This window comes from Neurospora hispaniola (assembly GCF_033458365.1).
Source record: "Neurospora hispaniola strain FGSC 10403 chromosome Unknown B0T23scaffold_9, whole genome shotgun sequence".
Classification (NCBI taxonomy): Eukaryota; Fungi; Ascomycota; class Sordariomycetes; order Sordariales; family Sordariaceae; genus Neurospora; species Neurospora hispaniola.
The window spans coordinates 1172650-1187941 of record NW_026944414.1 but is presented as its reverse complement, the minus strand read 5'-3'; the positions used below and the strand labels follow the sequence as shown (position 1 = coordinate 1187941).

Sequence of the window (15292 nt, the reverse complement as noted above, 5' to 3'; positions counted from 1 at the left end):
AGAGTTCAAATATCATTGTTCAGGCTTCCTCTACCTTATTGTCCATAATAGGTAACTTACCTTATCGATAATGTATCGTTAAAGCGCTTCATGACGTAGGGTTGTCGCAACGGTCGTGTTTTAGCGTGTTTGTCCGTCCTTGTAGGGCATTTCAGTGAATGCTTCAGTGGTCTAGAACCTAACTCACATCAGATCCCTGCGAGGTTTTGCACGTTACATTGTCCCATCACAATGCCGTCACCTCGGTGTCCTGCTCACCACCACCTATTCCTCTTCTCAGCTTGACAGACTCGCTTAGGAAAGCCGCTACCAATAAGGTAGGTATGTCACCATGGCATCTCGACTCATCCGCTTTCCATGGCCCATGAATGTTGGGACCGATATCTGCCAGGTATCGCGAATCCAAACCATCTTGTCTTGCCCTACTGGCCGCGGTCGACACTTTGTTCGCAGGATCCTGTGTGAAGAAGAATTGAGACGGCCTAGCTCCAAACTCAAATCATACTTGCGTACTGTGCTAAAGTTTGCAAAGGAGCATGACACGCTTAAGCAGCAGGGCAAGGAGATCGAGGGGTTTGGTAATGGTCATAAAAGGCTAGAACAGAAGTGGAAGGGTCATGGTGTGGATTTGGGAGAGGTAGCTGCTTTTATGGCTGGGAGGTAAGTAATCTAGGTTTTCGTTCTCTATCTCAAGAGACAGACTAGGGGTAGCCAACACTTTTTGACCTTTTGGCCTATAGGTTTGCAGCAAAAGAAGCAGCTATCAAAGCCCATCCGCATCGTCACTTGACCTTTCACGACATCATCGTCGCCAAGGCAGCGGAACTGGACCAGATTGAAAGGGAACTAGCCGCCTCGTCCTCCTCCTCTTCTTCTTCTTCTTCTTCTTCTTCTTCTAAAACCTTCACCGGCTCAACAACCGGGCCCACCACCAAAGTAGATCCCAAGAACATCATGCCCGAGGACCGACTCTTTGACCAACAGCTCGACACTAACAACAACAACAACAACAACAACAAGCATCACCACGTCTTTGAAGGTTCCGCCCGTGGCCCAACCACCCCCGTGGATACCCAAGACATCATGCCTGAGGATCGAGTCTTTGACTATAAGCTTGAAACCGACAAACCCAACGGGTCCGACAGAGCTCTTCTTCGTCGTCGAAGCTTCAGTGGTTCCCAAACGGGTCCTACTACGCCAGTCGACACCAAGGACATCATGCCCGAGGACATGGTATTTGATTACCACCTGGAAACAGACAAGAGACCGTTTGAAGGGTCTACGACTGGTCCGGCCACCCCCGTTGATACTAAAGACATCATGCCTGAGGATCGAATGTTTGATTATCACCTTGAGACAGACAAGCCTGATACAACAACAGAGTCAAATGATAGCACGCTGGTGGGGGGGAGGGGGAGGACAACAGCACCGCAGGAAGCATCTCCTGGTAGGGCTAGGTTGGGAAGTGGACCGCCTGTGGCTATCATCAGGGGGGTGGTTAAGGGAGGAGGTGATGCAGACCATCATCAGGTGGCGCTGCTTAGTATTAGCCATGATGGCGATTATGCTACAGCTACTTGTGTGGGGTTTGATGCTGGGAGTATGGTGAAGGGAGGGTTGGGGTGGATGGTTTCGAGGTGAGGTGAGTGACGGTCAGAAGAACTGCTGTGCCGTGGTGGGAAATTTTTCCGATCATTCCACCTCCCCGTCAAAGGAATTGAGAGAGGAATGGAAGATAGGTTGTATTACTATCATGTATCAGGTTGTGGGCATAGAAAAGTTAAAGAGCTTGTTCGTCATTTGACGCTGTCGTGAAAATTCTAGTCTGTAGATAATGGCCTGTATGTGCGGCACCAAGTGGATCGTACACGACGATACTTGTGGATTACGACGGCGTCACATTTACCATCGGTGGCTCGAATAGTGTAGTGGTTATCACGTTTGCCTCACACGCAAAAGGTCCCAGGTTCGAAACCTGGTTCGAGCATCGCTTTTTGTCTTGATGAGGACATTGTCGCTTTTGCTGTTTTCCCTTTTAAGGAGTCTTTTTTTGTTCGTTTGCTTGGGCTTCATATCTATCTATCTGTTGAGTCGTCATGAAATGGAAGAGCCTGAACATGAACAACCAGATACAGATTGCTTACTCTAAGTCAGGTCCTTCACAACGTCCAATATGTGATTATGACGACTCAGCAAGTTCACAAAGTGCCTGAAGTGTTAGTGGGCAGCCGTGATAGTAGAGGATCATTGTGAACCTGGGCTGAGAAAAGATAGAACACGTGCACTAAGTGCAAGACTAGAATAGCTGACAATTTCAATATGCTGTAGAACTGCTGATTGCTTTTCGTTCAGATTATTGGGTATCTTTGGGCGCTTATCCATAAACCTTCTTTCTGGTGTCGCTTCTACAGTAGACCAGCTGTCTCGAGTTTCACCATGTTGAACGAGTTCGTTCTGGCAGCACACATCAGGAAGCACTGCCCTCAATCTCTGCCATCTTTTCATCCATCCTCCTCGCCATTTCCGCCTCCATATCAACCGGCTCTTCAGATCCAACACCAGTGTTCCCACCATCATTATTACCATTCCCAAGACTTATACCCCTCCTCCTTAGTTCACCCTCTATATCCCTTCGAGTAATCATACCGCCTCTTTTGCTACCACCTTCTGTCCCCGCCTTCATCCTCTCCACATCCTCTCTCATCTTCCTCCCCCAGCCATCCACGCTCCTCATGCCCACCACCAAGAACCCCAGCTCTTCCCGATCCACATCGAACACCTCCCACCACTCGCACTCGGGCATCTTGGCGCCCACGTCCTTAGCCGCGTTATAAATAGCCGCCACGGCCAGCGCGTTCGGCTGGCTGGTCAGGTACAGCATCTGCGGCGACAGGAGCGCCGTGTTCAGGTACGCGAGCGTCCGTTTCGATATCGTGGACTTGGAGGTGTTGAGGAAGTCGAGAGCTTGGAGGTATGTGATGGCCAAGGGGTGGGGGAGGGAGACGTGCGTGTCAAACGAGAGCGCGTAAAGGATGCGGGATTCGCAGCGGAGAAGACGTGTGTGGAACGAGTTGTAGACGTGTTCGGGGAGGTAGTAGTCGTTTGGGATGTTGGTTGGTGGTGGTGGTGGTGGTGGTTGTGAGTCGTCGGACGCAGGCGCGGATGATGGGTGGAAGAAGGTCGAGGATGGAGAGAGGAGGTAGCTGTATACGAGAGCGAGGTCGCGCGGGGAGCGAGGGTATGGGGATAGTTTGGCGATTAAGTAAACGGAGGCGGCTGAGATGTCCTGGGAGGAGGGAAGACGTGTTAAGTGGTTTGTTCATGATGAGGCGACTTTGGGGGAAGAAGAGGAGGTGGGAGGAAGGGAAGGGCTTACGCTGAATTCATGGGACATCATGGGTTCCACTAGCCAGTATCGCGCGAGGAGGACGTTCGCTTGGGCTGTGACGGATTGTGGGAGCTGGAGGAGCAGACCGGCTGCTTGGGTGAGGCATTGGGTTGAGAAGAAGATGGCGTCTTGCAGCTCTGTGGGAAGCGCGCTGAAGGAGCGCCGTTGATAGAGCTGTTCTGGCGTCGCCAGGGGATTCACCATATGCGACATGATTGCCTTATCGGCTGGAGATCGTCTTGAATTTGATTGAACGTAGAGGGTTTGTTTTTGTAAAAGATTGAGTAACTGGCGCAAGATGAAGCTGGAGGATATCGCGAGCTGCATTGAACAATGAATTGATGGCTGTCTTGACTCGGCAGGCTGCGCTCACGATGCACTGTCTAGGGTTGGGGTTGTACGAGCATCACTTACACGATCAGACGAGTCTCGTGGAGCCATGTTTACACGTTGGGTTTTCTGCCCTCCAGCAACAATACAGATCGTTGTACATCTAACAAATATGCCCGAAGTACGGTGCTTTCATATACCTAAAGCGCTTTTGAACTACAACGATGTATCATAATAGTTTATTGTAAAGGTAAGCCTAGACTGCTTGACGGATGAAGTGCCTGTTCAAGTACCTCAAAAGTACATGCGCTGTGAGTACGGAGCTGCCACTAACAACACTAACAGACAGAGGACCCCACATCTACACAGGCAGGCAAGCGCTAGCAGGGTACTGGCCGGGTCGAGGATGCCGCGCTAATTCAATCACGGGGTGACGTGAAGTCGAGGTGGGGTTCCCGCATTAATACGCGTGCTTATCAAATGTTTAGGGCACAGAAGGCGCGTTTGTCCCCCCTGCGAGTGATTCGGATTCTCAACTCGATCTGGACTGGAAGCAGCGCACATCCCCGCAATTCCACCCGTCGAAACCGAAACCCGCCCGGCCAATTCCATCCTGTGGGTTCGGTCTGTTGTCTTTCTTCTGGCCCACTGAATCAAGTAACTTTCCTGAGACATCTACGACATTCGACATATGGCTGGATCGCGGTTTTTTCCCATTTAATCTCGAGTATTCCACACAGTCCCGTCCTTTCAAGATTCGTTTAGAATTGTCTACTTCGTTTACCCACCCCACCATACCATCTTCGTAACAACTACTCGCAAGGGCTAGACACTTGCCTGACACTTCCTTCACCTGAACGTCAAATGACGCGTCGCGTGTTACTACGCGACTCCGTTCTTTCGTATCCTCCATCATCACTGTGGTATTCCGTGCAATTGCGACTTTGACGGAGTGAACCCTCTACAAGTCGGCCGTCACAGAAGTCTGCTCTCATTGTCAAGTCAACCACTGGGGCAAACAGACTGACCAGGAAGATTTGAAAGGTATGCCCGTTCCATTCTTGATATATAGTCTCCCCCCCCGACAACCAATAGGATCCTGCGGACGCAATCCTGTCTCATATTCCTGCCGCAAGCTAACTTGGCCTACGTACATGCAGACTTTCGCCACAGGGAAACCATGGCTGCGGTGAAGGGCGAACCCCGCGATGACAGGGGCTTCAATGCACCGCCCGCGCCCACACATGACGACGAGCCTAGGATTGACCTCCAGTGGCTCCAAGAACTCGTTAACGACAGCGAAAAGCGGTCGGTACATGTCCTCGAGAGGGCTGTCCGTGTCGGTGTCAAGGCTCTCGAGGGCCTCAAAGGTCCCCTCGAAGCCGCCAAAAATATCGAGGACACCACAGCCGCCCAGTGGCTCAAGATGATCAATGATGTTCAATCTCGCGCTAAACCGACCCGCACTATTGTTGGAGTCGTAGGCAACACAGGAGCCGGAAAGTCGAGCGTCATCAGTGCCGTCCTTGATGAGGAGCGTCTCCTGGCAACAAACTGCATGAGAGCTTGCACAGCATCTCCCACAGAGATCTCTTACAACGACTCAAAAGACCCCAATGAACTCTACCGTGCCGAAGTTGAGTTCATCACATCGGCCGAGTGGCTAAAAGAGTTGCAAGAGCTCTACAGCGATCTCCTTGACGGAAGTGGTGAGGTTTCGCGCGAGAGTTCCAACGAAGATAGCGAGGCCGGTATCGCCTATGCCAAGATCAAAGCTGTCTATCCCCGCCTCGTCAAGGACACCATGCCGAAGCATAGTCCTGTGGAGCTTGTAAACCAGCCCTCGGTCCGCAATGTGTTAGGCACGACAAGGAAGCTTCAAGCCACCACAGCTGCCGGTCTCTACCGCCAACTGCAGTCCTACGTCGACAGTAAGGAGAAGAACACAGACAAGTCGATTGAGTACTGGCCTCTTATCAAGGTTGTTCGCATATACACCAAGGCCTCTGTCCTATCCACAGGAGTGTGCCTCGTCGATCTTCCCGGTGTCCAGGATTCGAACGCCGCAAGAGCCGCCGTTGCTGCAAACTACATGAAGGCATGTACCGGTCTTTGGATTGTGGCACCCATCACCCGCGCTGTGGATGACAAGACGGCAAAGTCTCTGCTTGGCGATACCTTCAAGCGCCAGCTGAAATATGATGGCGCATATTCAGCTGTGACTTTCATTTGCTCAAAGACCGATGATATCTCGGTCACTGAGGCAGTGGAGAGTCTCAATCTTGAAGAACGTGTCTCTCAACACGAGACACAGATTCGAAGCAAAGAAGACGAGATCAAGAAGCTCAAGAAGAAGCTCGGTGATCTCAAAGATCAGGAAGCGGCGTGTGACGAGATCCGCGACCATCTTGACGAAGAAATGGAAAAGTGGGATGTACTACTTGACAAACTGGACAAGGGAGAGCAGGTCTACGATCCGTCTGAAGCCCAGCAGGCCAAGAAACGAAAGCGTCATGGCGGATCACGGAGAAGCCGCAAACGACGTAACAACGATCCCATTGATAGTGACAGCGGTAGCGGTAGCGATAGCGGCAGCGACGGAGACGGAAATAACTCGGATGCCGAAATGTCCGACTCAAGCGATAAGGAAAACTCTGACCCCAAAGTCGGCGAAGAGAAAAAGCCATTGACGAAAGAGGACATTGAAAATAAGATTTCTTCTTTGAGAGAAGAAAAAAAGAAGACTCGCGCGGGTATTAGGGATCTCAAAGACCAAGCAAAGGAAACCCGGACGGCTATCAAGGAGATTGAGTCCGAAAAGAAGAATTTGGAGTCGGAGGTTAAGGCTATCTGCATCCAAGGAAGAAACGAGTATTCCCGGACGGCCATCAAGAAGGACTTTGCCATGGGAATCAAAGAGTTGGACCAAGAAACTGCAATCGAAGAAGACGAGGAAAATTTCAACCCAGATGTCGACCTACGGGATTATGACAAAGTTGCTGAGACCCTTCCAGTCTTCTGTGTCAGCAGTCGTGCTTTCCAGAAGCTGAGTGGGAGGCTGGTGAGGGACAAGTTTAACAGCGCTGGGTTCCGGTCACTCGAGGAAACTGAGATTCCTCAACTTCAGGCCCATGCGCAAAAACTTACAGAAAATGGTCGGGCTGCTAGCTGCAGACGCTTCCTTGCTGACCTTTCCCAGCTTCTCAACTCGCTGAGTATGTGGGCGACCAATGACGGCACACGATCAAACCTGACCGACAGCGAGAAGCGAGCGGAGGAGAACCACTTGCGCAAGCGGATCGACCAAATGGAGCAGGTAAGTCACTGGCCCATCCCCGGCCGCGGTTCTAGTCAACTGTTAACATCTTGTAGGAACTGGACGACGTGGTAAAGGAGACTATGAACAACCTCAAAGAGGCGCTCGCGGAAAACATCTATGAAATCTTTGAGAAGTATTTGCCTGTCGCAGCAGACAGGGCCTTGCCCACCGCCACGGGTTGGGGCGCACACAGAGATGCAGGTGGGTTGCTCTGGTCAACGTACAGAGCCACCTGTCGCCGGAGCGGTGTGTTTTCTGGTGCTTCGGGTCTTCGAGACTTTAATGCAGAGCTCATTGAACCCATTCATACGCCATTGAGTACTACTTGGGAGCGAACCTTCCAGCGCCGTCTTCCCGGCGTCCTGACGAACTTCGCCAAGTCCACCAAGCTGTTGCTCGAGACCTTCCACAGAGAGGCAACAATTCGAACTCAACAACGGGCAAATAATTACCACGGGATCAACATGTTGTATCAGCAACTCCAAGCCCATTGCCAGAAGATCTCTGAACTACCCGATGCACTGAATGCCATCGTTCAAGAACAACAGCGTGATGCGAATCGTAGCTTCGCGCCTACTATTCAGACCCAGATGGAGAGGACGTATCAGGCCTGTGCTGAGGAAAGAGGTACGTGGCTAACCGGGACGTTTGAAAAAAAAAAAAAAAAATAAAAAAAAAAAATAAAAAAAATTCACTTTTCGGGCAACTTTGCTAATCACTTTCATTTTTTCACAGGCTCGGGATGCTTTAGGCGAATGAAGGACATAATGGAAGCGCATGTTGGAACCCACCGTATGTCGATATTCCAGGCTGCCACCCGCGTTGTACAGGATCAGCTTGGTGTCATGTGCAGGGAGCTCAAGAAACGGCTTCAAGATGAGGCTGACGATCTCCACGACATACTGCGAAGAGATTATCTTTCGGCACTGGTTGGGAGTGAGGTCGCGAATCGTAAGGGGCTACCCCGGGTAGAGCGAGCATTGCGAGCAGAGATGGTGCCGTATTTACAAAAAACCGATCCTTTGTTCGCGCCCGTTGTCAAGGGCGAGCCTGAAGAGCCTGAGAAGGTCGAAGAACCGGAGGAGCCGAAGCAGGAGAGGGCTGTTAGCGAGGGCCTTTTTGTCCCTCCGGACGCCGCGGCTAATGAAGCTGCCGATGATCATGACACGACCATGGTTGATGCATCAATGGTAGATGCCCCTCCGCCATCTTCGGCACCAACTGCAACCTCTACCATCAAGGCTGAGCCCGTCGAGCCGGCCCCTTTGCTGAGCAGTAACCAAGCTTCGGTTCCCTCAATCAAGAATGAACACGCCGCGCCAGTTCAACCAGCTGTTGAACCCTCTCGAGCCCCTAGCGTTGCTGCTCCTGAAGCTGTTGCTCCTACTGAAGCTGCTGCCCGGCCTGAGCCTCTTCAAACTGGCACAGCTGCTTCTGAGGTAGTCCATGCCGTCGGTGTTGCTCATGAGCGCGCTCGGACTGCTACTGCTGGCCCCGACGCTTTTGGAACTGCTATTGCTGTTCCTCAGCCCCTGCGAGCTGCTACTACTGATCCTGATCCGATCTCTAACATCAAGCGGGAGCCACAGGGTGATCACAACCTGCTCGCAAGCTTCTGCAGTGAGCGCAATCCAACCTCGGACGACGAGGAAGAGTTTTCTACCGCGACAGAGGGCGAGGATGACGAGGGAGAGGATGACGAGGACGATGAAGATGAAGACGATGACAATGCTGAATCGTCATCAGATGAAGACAGCTCCCGGGCCCCAAGTGTCGAGATGGACCTTGTGAAGCCAGAGCCAACCGATCATTGAGTGGCTCTGTCATCTCGTGGGTTGCTTGTCAATTGTTTATAATACGGCGTACATGATGGATGTTTTTCGGTCTAGGAGTTATTGGTGATTGGGAAAAAGTCGGAATAGGTCATTAAGGACGTGATGCCACCTTTGGGCGTTAATGGGGTCCTCGGATATAGCAAGAAAAGATGGCGGCCTTTTGGTGGTTCATGTTTGGGTCAAGGTGGTCATTATTCATGTATATGCAGGGTGTCGGACTCACTTCCTGAGCACAATTGTGCCATTTGTGTGTTATGGTCATATTGGAATGCTGTTCGGATTCGTCACTTCCGAGACTTGTTGTTGCTATATACATGAAAGCCAGCTGAAGAAGTAGGTGGACAGACTGGTTCATGAGGGGACATATATGTCTCCCAGCACACCTCGCCTGCACAAAAGTTATGTACAGTATTATGGAGAAGGATAATAGATTCTGGTCAGTGTACCACAGGTAATTGGAAGAAATACTGTTTCTAATGAACATCCATCATCAATAAGTCTACGTAATGTGGTGATGACTTGGTGGTACGGCTTACTTCCTGTGCAAGAAAATAAATGATAAACGACGACGGTACCATGAAGACTGAAGCGAGATGCCGACCCGCTACCTTCCTTGCGACTATAAGTACCAATGAGGAGAACACACTTCGCAGGAAAAGTGGAAAGGGAACTCAAAAAGAGACCGCTTCATGAAATTCCAAAGAGATATTATTTGCAAAAAAGATGATGTTGTCCTATCACCAGGAACATCGGGAATTGAGCCCGACGTGGGGGTCGAACCCACAACCTTGAGATTAAGAGTCTCACGCTCTACCGATTGAGCTAGCCGGGCGGTTGTTAACCGCCATTGGATGATGCTAAGCTGACCGAAATGCTAGGCCTATGTACGCTTGAGCATTTGATATATCTAGCATTATGCATGCGTACCTAGGGGAGAGTGAGGATTGCAACTGAAGTTACGGATAGATCCGCCGCCATTCGAAAGGTAGTAGGAATGAACTTGGTAACCTTTTTCCTCCTCAAATTACATCAGTTTTGCATGTTTTCAGATGGATGGATGGATGGATGGATGGATGTGCTACACTACACTACAAAGCAAAGTTTGAATTGTCAAAAAAAAAAAAAAAAGCAGAAAAGGTCAAGGGACAAACAAGGCCAGATTAATTGATTGACTGACTAATTGATTGATTGCTGAATCAAGTCCCTATTTACCGAGCGAGCGGAAGAAGCGACTTTGACAACAAGAAAAGCAAAATCGTTGAAACATTTTACGACCTAGTCCGAGATTACCATGGGTGTACATAAGGTAAGGTAGATTGACATTCCCCTATTTTTCGGATGGATGGCCTGACTTGCTTTCTTTTCTTTTCTTTGCTTTTCTTTTCTTTTTTGGTCAGGCTGTTGTTACCAGGGAGCCAGGGCAGGCAGGCAAGGCAGACGTTCCTCGTGGTTTCTAGTGTAGTGTAGTGCAGTGTATGATTCCCTCCCGAGGATCCCGGCACGCGGCCGGCGCCGGTCTTCACTCACTCACTCACTCACTCCGAGGTCTTCGGGTGGGAAAAGTTGAGATGGTCAACATTCAACTATAAAACGCATCACTACCATCAGACTACTGCATTGTTGCAACGGTTCCCAAATTCGTATACATTTTGTTTCTTCATTCTCCTTGATATGTAGGCATTCTTTGCATCAACCTCTTTCAACACCCCGGTTTTCATCGCAATGCCGAGATGGTTCACGTGGACAGCATGCGAGAAGAAGCAACGAAGGGCACAACGTGCATGTTCTCCATGACTTGCATTCCAATGGGATCTTTCAATATCCGAGAAACCCCTTTTCCCTTGCATATATTTATGTACAAGGATGTGTAGTATCTACTACACCATGTGCCTCGATATGTGTAGTGTACGCGCGGCAAGTGGATATGACATGTGTCGATTGCGCATGTGTAAAGCACAAACAACAAACTGCGTCATAGACATTTTTTTTTGGAAGTTTTCCACATTGTGCATCTACCTTTCGGAGTTTATCTGACAAAACTGATTTGATAATGCAATCGCTCCTATGTCTTTTCATCCTTTGTCCCTTGTTTTCACGTCAATCTGAGCTCTTTATCAATTTTGCAGCAACACGTTTTGTTGGCCCAACTCAACCCGAGACAATCGACCACTGTCAATAAATGAGGATCTTCAGCAATTGCATCACGTTTGCTTCCGTGGTGCCTGCATTGGGCCTGCATTGGGTTGCTTCGAGATCGGCGGGCTTGAAATCAAACCTGCGGCTTCCATCGATTCTTGGTTTTGAGTTTCAGGTTTTTTTTTTTTCGCCACACAGCAGAAGGCCAATCGGATCAGAAATCTGCCCACCACTTTTGTTCCTTTTTTTCCCATCCGTTTCTCACAAACCCTGAACAACGAGCCAGGTGAGCCGTGCGGTGCGCTCCATCCCCTATCTGATTTCGTGGATGGAGATCCATTCGGTTGTTGGTGTGGATTGCAAGGTCGATTGGTTCAGCAGCAAGGACATTCCGAAGCTCACCCGTGCGAACGGTCATGTACGATGTAGTGTACACACCATCACCGTCCAGGTACCCGCCAGATTTTGTAGTATACACACCCTGACTGGTTCGATAAGACAAAATAAGGCGGATGTGCTGCGAGGGTAGATCAGGAACAAGCAAAAATGAGATGAACGCCCGTCAGGAACAGGAAGTGATCACTGACAATCTTGACAGCAGACAACTCCAGTAGCCGCGGTGACGAACGACACCTTGACACCCCGTCAATTGGATACATGATGCTTTACACAAAGGCCCGTCTATCAATGGCAGACAAGAACCATTTTGGTTTCAATTCAGATAGGTATTCGGTTTCCAACTCTAGCCGTGGGCAGAAATTTGGGGAACCTGTTGCCCATATACCCTGGCTTTGGTATAATCTCCCACACATACAGCTTCAATCCCATAACCGCCGCATAAGCCGCGCTTCTGTAACTCTGATCCAAGCGCACGCAAGGCTATGGTTCAGCCATTGTTGTTTCCAAGTAAGGGTTGGTCGTGCTTCCGTATTGTCCAAAAAAAGAAAACCGTGAAATATTGAATTCGGGGTGACGTCAAGAGATTTTCGTAGTCTCGTATTGCCGAGCTGAGGTAAACCGTTGTGTAAGCGAGTTGGGTCAGCGTTGGAATCCGTTCCGTCGAAGCCAAGTGATCGATGTCGACGGGTGGAACAGCTTCGAGGTGCGCGGCGAATCGTCTGGTACAGGAGCCTCAATCAAAGACACGCAACAGCAACCCAAGATTGTTATGGAAAAAAGTACAAGAAAATTAAGGCAGGTAGATAAGCAGCGTTGGTCGTCTGTTTGTATGTGCGCATGCAAGTGTGGTTTAACATGGATAAAAAACGCGCCGGAAAACCCTCGAGAAACGCAAAATGTTCTGACAAAAGCTGCAGCATCCCTCTTCCCACTCTTTTAGTTCCCCCCTGTCCGGCCCCCAAAAGCAAACCAAGCCCGCCTACCACCCAGTTTCGGAAAAGATGAAACGCAAAAATAAACGCCGTGGTATCTCAATGCAAATGCAGAAGACAGTTGATGAAAGTGATGGGATGAGGATGAGAGGGATAATGATGTAGTCGCGAGGAAACGTTCGTGTGCGTCGTGAGTAATTATCGAAACCGTCCGCTTAATCCTCAATCCTCGGCGATTGGATCTGGGTTTACGGCTCTCAGTACCCGCGGCTGACCGACAACTCGTCTTGAGTAGTCCTGGTTGTCCTGAAATGATGCAATACTCTCGCGGCTCTTGTTTTGGCCGTTGTATAGAGCGCTGCCGTATGGATTCAAGCGTGGGTCGACTGGCATCAGCGTGCTCCTCCTCTTGGAGGCCGGTCCATCCCCCCATGCTACCAGCTCGGGTGCGAAGCGAGTTTCGGTGACTGTGGCGCCCTTTGATCCCGAAGAGCTTCCGCGTGGCGATCCGAATGAAGAACCGCTCTCGTCGTTCTGTTTCCTGCGCTTCATGAACCAGATCCAGAGCAATACGCCAATAATTCCCAGAACAGCGACGACGCCGATGGCGATTCCGACTGCTGCACCCGTGCCGATTGCCTTCTTCTTTCCATTGGCTTCCGGTTCGGCGAGCTGACCTGCGCTGGTGGCTGTTGGGGTTGGTGTGATGATCACGGTTTGTATTTTTCCGCCAACGGTAACGGTTTGGGTGCTTGGCTGCATCGGATCTGTTGTAACGGGATCATCGGTAGTATGTGTCGCCTATCCACAATGTTAGCCTTGCATGCACCCAGGAAGCTACGGTTAAATGCATGGTCTGACGAAAACGAATGCAAAAAGGTACAAAACAATCATACAGAAGTACCAAGGGTGGTGGGATAAGAAACCACAGCTGAGGAAGCCACCGAAGACTTCAGCGAGGGAGTCACAGTCACTGTTTCTCGAACAGTGCTCTGGACAGTTTTGATGGCAGCAGTCTGCTCAGTCTCAGTCTTGATGATCACCACAGCCTGGACAGCGAGATGTTTGACCAAGGGTGGGGAGTTTCATGATGTAGACTCAAGAAAAGATATCAAAACGCGCCGAGAACGGGGACGCTGAGGGCATCGTGGAAGTTGGGGGTTGAATAAGGACAAACGGGGAGGATACATACTGTAGTCGTGGGTTGAGTCGTGGGCTTCGTTGAGGATGTGGTCGTCTTGGTGGCTTGCTGGGTGGTGGTGGTGCCGGTCGACGTTGACGACGCCGGCGCCGCCGTGCTGGACGGCTTAATGCCCGTGATCTTGAGATATCCGTAGAGGGAATCGCCTCCACACCAATCTGAAGGATATCCGGGACAAGGATTTGAGCATTGTTTGGACGATACGGTGTTGGCTGAGTTCGGCACAACGTTGGTGCACCAACAGCTTTTTTGCCAGACCACAGCAAAGGCGTACTTCTCCTCGGCACTAGAACAGGTGTTGTAGCACCGACCCATGGACTGGAAGTCGCTCTCATCTGCAATGTTCTCATCTGCAATGGAGGTTAGTACAGGCTCCTTGGGAACATGGCGATGACGGAAGGTCTCTAGTTACTCACCTGCGTCCATGCCAGGGTCAGCCGTGTTGACGGTGGCGCAGTAGGCAACATCATGGGACGGGCCTACGGCCAATGCGTTTCCGCAAAGCGAGGCCACTAGGGCAAGACATGCCCACAAACGGGCAGCTCGTTGGCGTGCCATTGATGATGCAGCAAGGGCAGAGTGAAGTATCTGGTGATGATTTTGTTAGCGACCCGAGGAGTTGATGCATATTTTCTCCAGCTTTGGTGGTGTCTGATATTGCTGGGGTCTTCCTTTTGGATGAGGTCGACACAGCCAGAATCTCCACTTTGGCTTCCGCGACGGGAACATACCTCGTATTTCTTGGCTTTCCCCTCTCGGCCACCTATTGAGCGATTACAACAATAACGACAACAACAACAGCGAGTGCCCCCGAAGCCCGTGGTCCTTTTTCCAAAACACGCAAAGTTGAGAAAGACGGAATCGGAAGTTTGTCGATCTAGAAAGCCATTGCAAGCCAGCCGGGCAAGCTAAGGTACTGTAACGTAGCGAAGATGGTCCGTGTTCAGGGAAACCACGTAGTGAGACTTTTTTTTTTCTTGGGTGGTGGATGAAGAAGTGGAAGCGAGGCGGAATAGGACCAAAAAGTCGAAGCAACTTCCAGCTAAAGAGTCACTTGTCGTCGTCTTTGTCGTCGATTAGGTAGTAGCGGGAAGGGAGATGGACGTCCGAGGCAATTAGGCTTTGACGATGGCCCAGAACTGAGGTCCAGGGATGGAGAAGCAAGTACGTAGAAGGGATTAAGGGAGTTGACGGGTCGGGTCCTCTACAGGAGTTTGACGTGGTGCTTGAGCAGGAGAGAATTGGGGGAAGTCGGGCGGTGGCAGACAGAAACGACGCAGATGAGCAGCGGAAGAGGAGAGTGGGGGGGGAGAAGGTGGGAGAAGGAAGTGTTTGCGTGGAAACGAGACGAGGGACAGAGAGACAGATCGATCGTCTGCAGAGCACCAGATGGGAAGGAGTGGACGGAAAGAAACTGAATGGAGACGACAAGGCCGGATGCAGGTGGAGGGGAGGGGGCTTGCCCAAGTGGCAGCTAAGGTGTACAAGGCCCGGGCGCAGGCCACAATCACGCTACTAACCTTTTTTCGTTCATCATACTCTCAGAGCAGGCATAGGTACTATTCAACACTCATAAGTAATGAAGCACTTGCACAATTTGTGTGCCCGTCCCCCTGACCAGCATTGGTGAGGCATTGCCCCATTGTCCACCAAGGACAGCGAGAAATAAAAATCGCCATGGCAGCGAGTGCCGTGCGATGCGGTGTCGGCGGGGGATCTGGACGGGACTGGACACGACACACGACGACAGCC

The 15292-nt window shown here is 50.7% G+C and overlaps 4 protein-coding genes and 2 non-coding genes across 6 annotated transcripts; 3 read left to right on the top strand and 3 right to left on the bottom strand.

The window, feature by feature from the left end:
- Nucleotides 1–232: 232 nt before the first annotated feature.
- Nucleotides 233–2041, top strand: B0T23DRAFT_366607 (uncharacterized protein). Its single transcript, XM_062836399.1, has 2 exons — nucleotides 233–660; nucleotides 741–2041. The coding sequence occupies exons 1-2, from the start codon at nucleotides 332–334 to the stop codon at nucleotides 1639–1641; spliced, it is 1230 nt and encodes a 409-aa protein (XP_062688814.1). The 5' UTR covers nucleotides 233–331; the 3' UTR covers nucleotides 1642–2041.
- B0T23DRAFT_t376 lies at nucleotides 1915–1987 on the top strand. The gene has a single exon. It is a non-coding gene; the product is annotated as a tRNA-Val (tRNA).
- A 426-nt stretch (nucleotides 2042–2467) lies between the features above and the next one.
- Nucleotides 2468–3601, bottom strand: B0T23DRAFT_325642 (cyclin-like protein; the record flags this gene model as incomplete). Its single annotated transcript, XM_062835523.1, has 2 exons — nucleotides 2468–3286; nucleotides 3377–3601. 2 exons carry the CDS (start codon nucleotides 3599–3601, stop codon nucleotides 2468–2470), a joined length of 1044 nt encoding a protein of 347 aa, XP_062688813.1.
- A 1032-nt stretch (nucleotides 3602–4633) lies between these two features.
- B0T23DRAFT_244576 (uncharacterized protein) lies at nucleotides 4634–8921 on the top strand. The gene is made up of 4 exons (XM_062834096.1): nucleotides 4634–4762; nucleotides 4879–7034; nucleotides 7091–7664; nucleotides 7773–8921. Exons 2-4 carry the CDS (start codon nucleotides 4899–4901, stop codon nucleotides 8849–8851), a joined length of 3789 nt encoding a protein of 1262 aa, XP_062688812.1. The 5' UTR covers nucleotides 4634–4762; nucleotides 4879–4898; the 3' UTR covers nucleotides 8852–8921.
- Nucleotides 8922–9631: 710 nt separating this feature from the next.
- On the bottom strand, nucleotides 9632–9704 carry B0T23DRAFT_t359. Its single transcript has one exon. It is a non-coding gene; the product is annotated as a tRNA-Lys (tRNA).
- Nucleotides 9705–12454: 2750 nt separating this feature from the next.
- On the bottom strand, nucleotides 12455–14098 carry B0T23DRAFT_448830 (uncharacterized protein; the record flags this gene model as incomplete). Its single annotated transcript, XM_062841063.1, has 4 exons — nucleotides 12455–13140; nucleotides 13236–13388; nucleotides 13532–13890; nucleotides 13957–14098. The coding sequence occupies 4 exons, from the start codon at nucleotides 14096–14098 to the stop codon at nucleotides 12562–12564; spliced, it is 1233 nt and encodes a 410-aa protein (XP_062688811.1). The 3' UTR covers nucleotides 12455–12561.
- Nucleotides 14099–15292: the final 1194 nt, after the last annotated feature.